Genomic DNA, 13,048 nt, shown 5'->3' with positions numbered 1-13,048 from the left:
AATCTTACTTCACACCGGTCTGCATGCCCGAGTAACGGTAGTCGTTTCCTCAGATCCCCCAATTGTCTGGGTTTGTTGACGTTTGCAGAAGGGCAGCAGTAGTTAGTAACGGGGCTCTGCCCCATGTTTAGACCAGCCGTGTGACAGTCAGCGAAGCTAGCCAGCTAGCTGGCTGGCTTAAATGGGTTTTCGAGTGAGAAGATGATCGCCTCACTCTCGAGAGGAAGTTTGATGGATGAGGTTCTTCACGGAGGCTTCAACGAGGTAACTTTACTCGGCGTTACTACTGCTAATGTTTATTACGTTGTGTTTGTTGTAAATTGTAAAGCGATTAAATTTCTTAAACGTCAGCCGGTAGGACACTGAAGTTAACCTTAGATAAAAATAAAAAAGCATCCTTTATTGTAGTTTGTGCAGCTCAGGTAATGTTGACGCCGTTTTTGCTAATTTCATATGACGGTTGTAAATGAAATAATTGGACAAATAACTGACGTAAGATGTAGTTTTATGCCTGACTTGGATGGCTACAATAACGTTTAACGAAACGGTTGACAGGAAGTGAGACTCGACTGCTACCAAACATCGCAATTAAACATCACAATTAGCGTGAAATGAGCGTTTCTGGTTTGTGGAGATGGGTAGGTTCTTTGTGGCGTATCCCGGACAACGGGGTGTCACGTGACTGACCGATACCGGTAAGGATGTGGTAAACCCACGGAGTGTACGAGTGAACCGTGTGAAGTACAATGGGGGAGTATGGTGAACTCTGCACCTCTACTCTGAACGTGAAGGTACATGACTGACTTCACGGAGTAAAAGTAAAATCCATTGGGACAATAGGCGGACCCTGCCCCCTCTCCCCTTGACCCAGTGGCGTAAACAAAGGCACCCGTGTGTTATGCCGTTGTCGCAGGCTTCTTTGGCAGCCAGTCTAATGTGTGTGTTTGTGGTTTGTCGGATTTGTGCATCTGATTGATGGATTGCAGCAGCAGCTGGCAGCATATGTTTCCTGGGTGAACTCTCAGCTGAAGAGGAAACCAGGCTTGAAGCTCATCGCAGACCTCAGGCATGATCTGCAGGATGGGGTTGTGCTCACACAGCTAATCGAGATAGTTGGTAAATACAATTCTGCACACTGACACACAAACAAATGGATGACATGATGAAAAAATAATAGAGGGAAAAAACAAAATAAACCATCAATAAGATGTTGTTTAATTTAGGGTTGAACACAGTCTGTGCTCAACACCTGTTCGTCTTTTTTAACACTTGTTCTTTACATGGCCGTTAATGATGTTTCGTATTCTCTTTGGGAGCTGGGGAGGTGCTGGAGGGAGTGTATGCTGCTCCACAAAACAAAGAGGAGAGCAGGAAGAATGTGGAGGAAGTCTTGCGCTTCATTTCCTCCAGGCACATACGCATGCCTCACATATCCGCAAGAGGTAAACTTACAGAAAACTATGTATTTCCGCTCTTTTTTTCTTTTCTTTATTTCAAGAGTATATGTTCCTAAACTTTCTGTGGCTCATTATTCACAGTTGTAGCCAGGAAGTGTTATTAAAATTAGAACTTAAAGTCCATAAAACACTTGTATCAAATATACGTATTTGTCTATAAGTGTAAACAGTGTCTAAAAGTGTAGGGAAACTCTTAACATGTGCTTCTTTTGTTTTTGCAGACATTGTCGATGGTAATCTGAAATCCGTAATGAGGGTAATTCTGGCATTGGCGGCCCATTTCAAACCAACAGCCAATCACAGGAATGCTTCTGGGAGCGGGAGGAGGTTGACGAGAGGCCATGCCAGTCACAACCCTCTGTCTACTGTTGCTCTAGCTCAGGGTGCCGCTGCTACTCTGGCATCAGCTCGACACGATGCCTCACTGCCCACACATACCGCACGCCTCCACAGGTATGCTGGCCACATGTTGTAAATATAATCATGGGTGTAAACTCTTATCCCCATAGATTACTGTTTAGAATCATGCAGAGGCTGCTTTCCTGTCATTTGCTTTGATGTAGTTCGGACAAATGTAAAGTTTTTGTTGTAAAATTCCTCTGTCCACTTATTTTAATTTGCACCTGAAAGTGGTTACTCTTTTCATACAAGTCAATCAAATGGGCCTACAGATCTAACAGACTAAAGTTAGCCGGCATTGTAGAAAACACCTCAACATCTGCAGAGGACTTTCACTCACTTTTATAAAACCAACACCATGGAAGTGTCACATGCTTAACTAGTAAATTTTAACCCCACAAAGCCAGTTTTTTTAATGATCATACAGTTGTATGATTGAGTTGTTAAATAATTAATGCACCGCCAGATGTGCAGTGCCTGAAAGCTGTGTTCCAGAAATAATTAAAGATATTTATCGTCAAACTATTTAGCAGCTCTACGTATTTTTTTTAGATTTGAGTGCATTAGAAATCAATTGTGTGTCTTTGTGGAAACTAGCAAATGCATATTTTGAAAGAGTTGTTTTTCAGCACATATGGCTTAATCATTGATGTGTATTTGATAAAAGTAAAGCTGCCGATCATATTTTTTTTTATTTGCACAAGACTTCTTATGTCTTGAAGCTCAAAAAGCTCATTGGTATAAACAGGGCTGTAGCATACAGTCAGGTATGTTATTATTGTTTGCCTGTTTATGAAGTCTGTTGATTTATTTGTGCATTTTTCTTGTCTTAGTTTGTCAGAACTGCAAGAAATTATTCATATTCTAATTAAGTAACTAAGAATCTGGTATTTCAGCTCCTATTCTTTATCTGTGGAGGAAGCAAATAATTAAAGCTTCCTTTTAGTCACATTTCAGCTGAACCTGTGCTCTCTATGGCAGAGTACAGTTGTATCATAAGCCCTAAAAGGGCTGATTCTTAGCTTTAAATGGCACCAGAGATGGTCAGATGTGGAGTGACAGAGCAATAGCTCTGTGGTCTTTGCTGTCCTCTGGTGGAGAAACACCGATCGTCACGTTTCCATCCTCACAAACGCTATAAAATAAAGAATGTCTCTGTGTGCAAGTTGAAAAGCTATTCGGTTGTCTTTCAGTGGCTGTGGATTGGATGGGGAGAAGAGTGTGTGTGTCCGTGCACTGGTTGAACAGTATGAAAGAGGAGCCCCAGATGAACAGGATAACCCTCAGCATAGCAGGTAATTTTGCACAAGCCTGTGTTTGCCATTGCTGTTATAGTCATGCAGGGCAAAAATAAATTTAGCAGACTGAAATTATATTACTAGAAAGCTGTCATATTGCCATGTTTACATAACTCGATGCATATAAAGAGTATTGGCTTTGCTGGCTGAAAGTCATCAAGAGGTTTATTAACCTCCACTATACAAGGTAACAGAGCTTTATTTCTAATTAATTTTATTTGTAGACATATACTTTGTTATATTATCAGGATGAAGCCTCTTACAATAAAATGTTAGAATTATACTACGAGTACTTTGGAGAGGTTCAGCTCAAACCCCAGAGATCACATGAGATTCCTTCTTTCTTTCCACAATTTTTTCCTTTAACAATATACTCAGAAATACTCAGTCCACCTATCTGTGCATATATAACATTATAGTATTATAGCTGATATCTAGAAGCTTTAATACTATAAACATCAAACTTCAATGAAAGCCCACTCAGAGATGTTTACACAGGCACTCCCTGTTTTTAATATTATGAGACATGTACATCCAGACTAGGCCTAAATTGTTTGTGTCAACAATGCCCCTGACCTTTATCAGAGACCCCGCTTCTGTCTATTAGTTTTATTTGACAGAGTGATGTAATTAAATGTTGTTTTTTAAAAGTATTTTTACATTAGAGAGGGCCTTTTAGCTGCTAACTTATTTAGGGTTGTTACAGTGATGGATCCACAGTTTGATTTTACGCTGAATGCTCTTTCATTCAGACTTGGGATCATCACTAGGAGTAGACTAGCTTGTGAGCCTCTGAGGCTGGGTGTGTGTATTTTCAAGGGATCAGTAACTTGAAAGTAACATTTGAAGATCAGCAAATCTTTCTAATAAAAGGCCGACAACAAACTATTAGCTATATAGTTAGGTAGCCATGCACTACAGGCTTGACTTAAAACACTACTTTTCCAAGTTTTCTCTCCTAAATTTGCCACTTTTATCTGTAAAAGTATCTGAATGTTAGTGTTACATGCAGCACTGTTTATGTAAATTTGATATCTGTCATTTTTAAAACTTATTTTTCAGCAGTTTAAAAACAGAAAACCACATTTTTGTGGTGTGTGTGTTTTACTTTGCAGAAACTGCCTGACAGAGCATATGACTTTGGTCTTAGCGCTGCAAGTTTTGTTCTGTGTGTGTGTGTGTGTGTGTGTGTGTGTGTGTGTGTGTGTGTGTGTGTGTGTGTGTGTGTGTGTGTGTGTGTGTGTGTGTGTGTGTGTGTGTGTGTGTGTGTGTGTGTGAGAGAGAGAGAAAGAAAGAGAGAGTGTTTTAGTACATCTGAGCAAACCACAGGCAGATGACAGGGGAAAAAAAATCAACCTTTGTCTTCTCAAATCACATGTCCATTTTGAAGTTATGTGATCATATTTTTAGTTACAGTTATTTTTAGAGTGAGGGTTGAATTAATTGATTATTTGTAGTCCAGTGGGGGTTTGTCTTCTCAGAGAGACACTGATTCATCAGAGATATAAATAAAACCCGATGCTGCCATCCTTCCCATATGTTGCTCATTTGAGAGATACTAAGCTGCTGCGCTGATTGCCATGGTTACCCTTAGCTAGCTAGAGGCTGGGGAGCGGATGTTTCAGCATGAGGAGATTCACAAATTGCCATTAGTTTGTCTTAGCTGTAGATGCTAGACTCTTGCAGACAAAGTCAACTACTTGGAGTTGTTAAGTACCAGCTGAAGCGGCCATAGCTCGCTATGGGGGGTGCACAGATAAAATGGTAAGGCAAGACACTGATGCTGTGTGGGTTTGTGGTGATTCCTGAGGTTTGTGTGACGTTATGTGTGTTGTAGCATAACTGAAAGTTTGGTTAGTTCAAGTGGATTTTGACCCCTTCAGGCTCCTTTTCCTCCAGGATGTGAGACAAGACATTTATCTGCAAGGATTTATAAAAGAGACACCCTGGTAGCAGTTTACATGCTTTGCTTACGACATGTTTACAGTGCTTTGTGCATGATAACTGTCACTTTTGTCTCGTGGTTGTTGTGTTTTTTTTCTCATGCTGCTAAAAATGCAAATATGTGTTATGAAGGACATGCAGTAAGAACCTGAAACAAAGATATGTGAGTCAGCATTAAATGGAGTGTCATACATGGTGTAAAGTAATATTTTATATATATATATATATATATATATATTTATTTATTTATTTTCTGGAGAGGAGGCTGTTGGTCTCTGCTATCCTACAGAAAAGTGTAGCTTCTCTGTAGGTGTGCAAAATAGAGCTGACAGAGAGTTAAACGAATGAAAAGTATTTAAAATCTTTATGTAGGTGCACAAATCTACATGCTTCTGTAGTGCAAGATGATTAATAAGTGTTTTGTCCTTTATGAGCCTCAGCTCTGTTAGTCCGCTGTCATCACCAAGAGCTCCACCGAGCAGCCACTCAGACAGGCAGGAGCAAGACCAGGAGCAACAGCAAAGCAGTGGTGAGACACAACTCGTCACTTCAGGTTCATTTCTAAATTTCTCCAAATTTCCCACTGACATCACAGTGACACTGTGTTATTTGTTTGTACACGTGTGCGCGTGTAGCCGAGTCATCTCAAGTTGCAGTGGAGATGGCATGGGGGGACTCTCTCAATGATACTTTGGAGAAAGAGGTGCAGGAGACACGAAAAATGGTGTCTGCATTACAGGTGTGTTCATCATAAACCTCCATGTTTGATCACTGATGTGCTTCTTCGCATATTGTGAAACACTGCTTGTATTTTGCTCATGTTTTCGTACATATAGTAAAAGAAGGCTTCAGGTGATTTTTGAGATTTCTTGTTAAAAGAACTGTGTGGGGGTCATGGTTCAGTTCCCTGCACTGGGCCAGAACACACTAGCCTAAACAACATAAACATGCAAGGTCCTGTTTATGTTGTTTACCTACTGACTTTTACTTGATGCAGGATTGTAATGCAATTCTTAGTAGCTTTTATTTTAGTTCTTAACATACACCGTGCACACAGCTGCACTGCCTCATAAGGCAACCTGCCAGCTAATGTAACACCGTGCAAACTGCTGTCACATGTGTGTGCCTTTGTAGGCTCTGCTGCTGCGTGGTTCGCTGCCCGAGGACGAGCAGGATGCGTCTTTGACTTTGGAACAAGGGAACACGTCTGAACAGCAGCTGGTAATAATGGTTTCTTTTTCTTAGTTTTTCCTCTCACATTTGTTGCCTTTATTTCATCCCTGCTGTCTGCTCTCTGTCTTGCTGTCTCTCTTTCTCTGTCATTCCTGTGTCATTTTCGTCTTCAACCCTTTGTGTTCACTACAGATCACGTTACTGTTTCATAGCTGTGGTTTTTGTGTGCGCGCATGTCTCAGAGGGTGACACGGGTATCAATTTCACTGTTTTCTCACTCCATTGCAGTTCTCACACACATTCCCTCTTTCTCCTTTTTTCCAGGTAGTCATTCGCAGTCGTTTAGATCAGAGTATGGAGGAAGCTCAAGAGCTGAAGGTACAGTTACTTTTTACAAGGTTTTTTTTATGTCACTGTTTTCTCCTCTTGTTTTTGTTGGGAAACATGACACCTAGAATGGATTTGTGGCGAAACACACTGCGATTAATTATTAACATTATTAACGATGTGTTTGCTGCTTCAGAGGGAACTGTTGTGCTGTAAGCAGGAAGTGAGGAGCCTGCAGGGAGTCAAGGTGGGACAAATCTAGACCCAGTTAATGATCTTAGTGCTTAGTTGAAAATGATTCTAGTTGTATTGAAAAAGTGCCGACTTTCTGTTGGGTTGTTGTTGTGCAGGACGCCCAGCAGCAGAGACTGTGCACTCAGGAGGCGCTGATACTGCAGATGAAGCAAGAGCTGCTCAGAGCCAGCATGACGAAGGATGAACTCGACAGCAAAAATGTACAATACAATACGATTCCATTTTTATAGCATAAAGTCAGAGTCCTGTTTACAAGAAAGTTGGGCACTTTGCATTATAGATGTGTAATGCACAGTCCCTCATCCGTGGAAATGTGTTGCAGGCAGAGCTACAGTGGAAGCTGGAGGAATGCAACAGGCTGTGGGCTGAATGCAAGGTGAGCTACTCTAGTTTATTATTTGAGTCTCACTTTAGCATTTATCATGACAACACATTTGTGCAATAAGGTTTGACTAAATGTAGAGCCACATATTTCCTCTTTGGTTGGTTGGGCGTGAGCAGAAGGAGGTCGCTCAGAAGGACAGACTTCTACAGCAACTCAAACACAAGCTCGAAGAAAGCCAGGACATGCAGGTGTGAAGCTCTCTCTCTCTCTCTGCCTGTTGACAAGATGTCTTGATTAATGGAGAAGTATTAATCAGTCTTTTTAACCACATGTCAATTAAACCACTGCCTGAAACATAGCTTTAGATAGGAAGTCCTCTTAAGTAGATCTATGAACTCATCCTTATAAGTAACTTCAATTTCCTCCTGAAGTTTCTTTAACTTAAAATAAGATAACAAGACTTTCTGTCTAGCATTCACAATGATGAACGAATCTTGGGTTTCAGACCAAGTATACCAAGGCATGCAGACCGGAGCAGTCAGAGAACCAACGACCTTTAGATATTCCTTGGAGAGTCAGCGCTTGTTTGCATGTATAGCTCTAGAATTGCTGCAGTTATCCGAGTAATGGATGAGCAATCAAAGGAACCATAACTGATTTAAAGAAACATTTGCAGTTTCACTGTATCAGCGGTGCGTATATGGCACACCTTTGAGACAAAGAAAAGCAGCAGTTAAATGGTGAGTGGTGAGTTTGGAGTTATCAGACAAGAGGGCTGCCTGCTGCTGGTGTGTTTCTGAGCCAGGTGCTGAGCCGTGGTGAGGAAATCAGATGTGTCTGTATCTTCATAGAGATTGCCAGGCCTGGCGATCTCTATGAAGATTTTTGGTTACATTTTTATATGTTTTGGAGATGCATGCAAAGGTGGCCAATCACAAATGTTTGTCCTTCAAATGAGTTGGCAGTGGTGTGTGACTTCCTTGGACTGACCTGCTTGAGGTTTAAACAGTACATACATATTTGTACTCTTCATATCATTTGTATTCTTATAACATCAAACATCACAATTTAATCTGTAAGATTCATCAAGATGATACTACTTGATTTTTAATATATTGAAGCAAACGATCATGTTGAATGAAATTAAAGATGGTGTTTGCAGAAAAGTTTCTCTCAGTTTATCAGACTGTCGCATATCTAGGATATGAAACTGATTCTCCTGGAGATTAGTTGTTAAACCCAGTGTCAACAGGCTTGAGGTTAGCCAAGAGGGTGCTCTTAGGCATTGTGGTCATGCTTGTTGAATATTGAGCTGATCTATGCAAGTTGGAAACAGAAGTTCTGGCTTCCTGGGGTCATAAAATGCTTACACATTCTTAGTTTAAAGAAGTCTTTGTGGCTATCACAGTTTATTCAGGGCTCTGTCAATGATTGCCTGCAAGCACTACATCATATTGATTACATTAATTCGTGATTTGGCAGAATGAACTACAAAGAGAGTTGGAGCATAAAAACAGCATGCTGCAGGAGCTGATGAGCAGAGATCCACAAGAGGTAGTATTTTTCTACATCGGTCCTTTAAGCAGGATGATTTTATGTTCTGTCTGCCTCAAACATAAGTTCAGAGTTGCAATAAACAGCTGATTATTCCTCTTTCTTTTCAGATTCCCACCAGTGCAGAAAATAATGGCTGTTCTTACCCTGGAAATCCTGCTCCTTCTGTGTCTGGCGTAAATATTATTTTTTGTCAATAAGACTTCTCAGTATTTTGGCTGATTGCTTTACACTTGAAATGTCATAAACCCGTATTCTAAATTTTAGACCAGCAAGTTCTTTGAAATGCTGAGATAATGTGATAAGATTGTTTGAGCATTGATCACTGCTGATCAAATGATTACCCAGAAGGCACTATGCTTCAAAATAGAGTTTCTGTGATATAACAAACGTCGAATATATGCAGAAATAGCAGTGTAAACAAGCACGAGGGAGTTTAGCTCAGTTTGTTTGTTTGTGCTCTGTCAGCAGGCAGAAGAAGTTCAGCTGCTCAGAGATGCACTTCGGAGTTTGAGGAACAACTTCAGAGACCACGACCCGCAGCATCATACACTGGACACCCTGGAGCAGGGCATTGTATCACTCATTGACAGGCTGCATGTTCTGCACACGCAGAGGGTACAAATACCATGCATTCACAGAACACCTGATAAATTAGTCTTATGAGTTTAGTTAGTACCTGTGCCTTGTGGGTTAAAAGCTCAAACTGTGTGGTGTCACGAGTCGATTGGCGAGTCTGCTGTAACTAAAAGTAGCTGCTGACTTGTTAAACTATCAGCTGATGATCACTTTAAAATCAGATTTTTACCCTGAATTTTTATTGAAGATTCAAAGAGGGTTTTTGTTTTTTGTTTTGGTAATTTTATCCAGGGAAGGGGGAAATCTCCGAGATGCAAAGCCCAACACGGAGATTTGGACTCGTCGTCTTCCACAAGTAAGAGCCTTTAGTGTGTCCTAGCTTCACAGCCATACACTGTAATCATTTTACTGATTGTGTTCTTGTTGTTTTGTTATAGACAATTGTCAGTCCCACAGTGGTTCATCTTCCTCCACAAAAATCCTTTATTTTACTGGAAAATCCCCAACGCCTTCAATGATCACTATACCGAAGAGGTTTGTGTGTTTATAGACGAGTGTGATAATGTTACACAGCAACAATTGAAAGAATATACTAACTGTACTGCTAGCTACACTGACTGAAGTGCTTCACACCTTAGACTGTATTTAAAAGATGGTTATTTTGGGTCTCTATAGTGTCATAAACCTGCAATCTTTCTAATGGCCAACAGGAGGCATGGTTAGAAAAGAAGTTTGATTGTGTAGAAGTCTGAGAACACAGACCCGTCCTTTGACCTATGACCTCAGGAAACCCTTTCCCAATGAGTTTATGACTTCAAATCATTAGTTTCACACCTTATTGAATATAACATGATCATTTTGGAAATTATGGACTCTGTTGGCCTCCGTATCCTTGTCAGACCCACCTTTTACGTGCCACATCATATTGACAACGAACAAAATGCTTCTCAAATAGGGTTGTGCGCTATGACCAAAATCTCATATCCCGATATAAGACATCTATCGTACCGATAACGATATAAATCACAAAAATGTAACATTTTCTGTAAATTCTGTGAATCTCGGGCAGCTCGTCTTGCGGGAAGTGTTTCCAGCTGCGCGTCATGTAGCTGGAGTTGAGTGTTTTAACACATGCATGAAACGATACATTTTTAGACATAAGTTGTAAAGGCCGCTGTTGTTATTACACGGCGTGCTGCGGGGAAAAGCCTGTTCTAACATTTGAGTCTAAGGTTTATTTTTTTAGCACCTGGCGGCTCTTTTTTAATTCTCATCCGTAAATAATCTGCTCTTTCACGTGATTCAGTTTATTTTGAAAAGTCTCAACAGGATCTTGAGCTTTATTGTGAAAGGTTTATGTGGAACATAAACAAGCGGACATGCGATGTTGTTACCGTCGTTGTTGCTAACCACAATGCATAAAAACAGGCGCTTGTCCGTCCGTAGTGTGGTTATATAAAATCTAAGAGAAAGAGAGAACTGTAAGAAATTAATATAGCCACTACAGTGACCATCAAAACGATGAAAAAATATTGCCGTAAACAGTTTATTTTGCGACACCACGAAACAAACGATAGCGTAAAATGAAATGATAGACGTTTTTATATCATCACCTGATATATATCGTTATATCGAACAGCCCTATTCTCAAAATGCTTAACAAAATGTGGCTGCTTCCATCTTCTGTATACAGTCTATGCCCGAGACTTAGTATTTCTATTCAGCGTACTCTTAGATTGGCTTATCTGATTTTGTGAAATCAGCCTGTGAGAGACAACGTATCCAATCACCTGCCCTTTCCAATTCCCATATGCTTCAGTGTAGTAAACTGTGTCAGGTCAGGCCAAGAAATTCGAAAATTATAATTAGCGTGACACAGTTTCTTTGCTTGTGTTGTCCAGGCTGGGTGAGGTGACTCTCAAGGACGTTAAGGCAGCTGTTGATCGAGAGGGAAACTACAGGTATCACTTTAAAGCCCTGGACCCAGAGTTTGGCACTGTGAAAGAAGAGGTGAGAAAAAGCAGCACAAGTGTAAAATCAAATCTGGTGCACACTGCTGAGGGTTTGTTGTTATTATTACCTAATATGCTAAATAATCCTAGAATTTCTTGTACTAAAAACTAATTAGTCTTTACTCTTGCCTGCAGGTATTCCTGGATGAAGCAATTGTTCCAGGTTGGGAAGGAAAAATAGTGGCCTGGTTAGAAGAGGATTGTGGTGAGGAAAGGTAACGGCATGATCCATCTGTCTCTGTTTGTTCCCCTAAATCTCAGTGTTGGGGAGCTAATTATGTTTTCTGTCTCAGGCCGCTGTAGGTTCAAACTGAGAGGCTTTCGACACTTTTTACTGTGATCCCAGTGGCACATTAAGGCAGCAAAGGCACAAGTGGACTGGACCTTCTATCAAAATACTGTAGGAGCACCAGGTTTGGGTTCATTGTAACTGATGTCCATAATAGTGTAAAAGTCAGTGCCTTATACGGTGAAGCTATTTATGGACTCAGAAATAACATTTTAAAGGACCCGTCGAAAACCACAGTAGCGTTGTTGTTTCACCACAACTACAGAACATTTACTGTAGTCACTGTTTAGTTTTTATTACTTGTTCATCAGTGTTGCCTTCAAAGAGACACCACCAGATTACATGTTACAAATTTATGTTTTCTGTTATGTCCTCGGGTACGTTACAGTTTTCATTACTATAAGCTGTTACCTTCAGATAAAGAAATGGGGGGGGGGGGGTGTTGTACATGTTTTGCGCTCTGATTTGTCTAAACTGTGGTCGACAAAATATAGAGAGACAAGACACGGCTGTATTTCTGTGTTTCGTGTTAGTTACGTATGATGGCATGGCAGTCAAAAGGACTCATTTGTGAACTAAATCAAGAGGAGAGTTGAATGTGGCTTTGTAGCCAATCGGCGTGCCTTGTAAGCATGCTCAGATTGAACTTCTGATAGTAAAAACGCATTTTGTGTAAATTTGTGTCTTCACTATGCCTTTAAATATATTCATTTTATGCCTGCTGTTTGTTTAAAGAGATTATGAACCGAGGATGTCCCTCCTCTGGTCGAAATATGCTCTGGATGTGAATTTTACATCAGAACGTTCACAGGATCCTTGTTCTGTAACATTTAGCCATCTTTCTTTTTACTGTGTGCGGGTGTATGTGTGTGCGCACACACAGATGTGTGTTTGGGAAGTTAAACTGGTTGTCACACATGTCATTGTTTCTCCCTGCCCCTGTCTTGCCATTTGGAATAAACTCCTACAGAATCCAGCAGAATCCATGCAGACGTCTGTTTATTAACTCCTGCTTGAATACCACGACTGGCTGTACTGTAGAATGTAGAAATATACTGGTGAGAGGATTATTGAACACCTGAGCTGTTTGCTAAAAGTTATTTTTTAAGTGAATACTGTCTGTTAACAGCTTTTATTGTACGTTAGGTATTTTTGAAATAAAACCTGAGACTGTTTTTAAGAAATGTGTTGTTCCCGTTTTTATATTGCACATGCAATACATTTCCATGAATATCAATGTCTTTATTATTGATTTCATCTGAGATGAACTGGGATTGCAATGGGTTCACTCATTCCAACTGAGACAGAACATATTAGGTTAATCTCTTTCATGATTGGTCAAGTTCTGATTATTTTCTTCATTTTTTCGGTGAATAAATGTCAAGGCGTTGCAAGTTGTCTTCCTGTTTGTCGGAGCCGAAGGTGATTTTAATTAG

General features: G+C 40.3%; 1 protein-coding gene across 5 annotated transcripts; it reads left to right on the top strand.

Annotated features, from left to right (window-relative positions):
• Positions 1-29: 29 nt before the first annotated feature.
• Positions 30-12,790, top strand: LOC146660584 (dixin-like). 5 transcript variants are annotated; one of them, XM_085420534.1, is made up of 21 exons: positions 30-264; positions 990-1,116; positions 1,317-1,442; positions 1,679-1,910; positions 3,050-3,151; positions 5,533-5,627; positions 5,734-5,837; positions 6,233-6,319; positions 6,596-6,649; positions 6,795-6,845; positions 6,949-7,053; positions 7,176-7,229; positions 7,355-7,426; positions 8,661-8,732; positions 8,843-8,908; positions 9,201-9,350; positions 9,603-9,666; positions 9,749-9,845; positions 11,213-11,321; positions 11,459-11,538; positions 11,617-12,790. In XM_085420534.1, exons 1-21 carry the CDS (start codon positions 202-204, stop codon positions 11,624-11,626), a joined length of 1,920 nt encoding a protein of 639 aa, XP_085276660.1. In that variant the 5' UTR covers positions 30-201; the 3' UTR covers positions 11,627-12,790. The 5 variants fall into 5 exon arrangements, with proteins under 5 accessions (XP_085276660.1, XP_085276658.1, XP_085276662.1 ...); XM_085420532.1 differs by having other exon boundaries at positions 31-264; positions 987-1,116; positions 9,204-9,350; XM_085420535.1 differs by having other exon boundaries at positions 32-264; positions 987-1,116; positions 5,539-5,627.
• Positions 12,791-13,048: the final 258 nt, after the last annotated feature.

The sequence above is a fragment of the Rhamphochromis longiceps genome, linkage group LG10 (genome assembly GCF_057381845.1).
Source record: "Rhamphochromis longiceps isolate RC_006_pf linkage group LG10, R_longiceps_female_GT1.1, whole genome shotgun sequence".
In the NCBI taxonomy this organism is placed as follows: domain Eukaryota; kingdom Metazoa; phylum Chordata; class Actinopteri; order Cichliformes; family Cichlidae; genus Rhamphochromis; species Rhamphochromis longiceps.
This window is presented reverse-complemented; position numbering and strand designations above follow the sequence as displayed.

Coding starts and splice junctions, on each gene's coding strand:
- LOC146660584 (XM_085420531.1), top strand. CDS start 202: ATGATCGCCTCACTCTCGAGAGGAAGTTTGATGGATGAGGTTCTTCAC. Junction 1,911..3,049: donor CATACCGCACGCCTCCACAG/GTATGCTGGCCA, acceptor GTTGTCTTTCAG/TGGCTGTGGATTGGATGGGG. Junction 7,054..7,175: donor ATGAACTCGACAGCAAAAAT/GTACAATACAAT, acceptor AATGTGTTGCAG/GCAGAGCTACAGTGGAAGCT.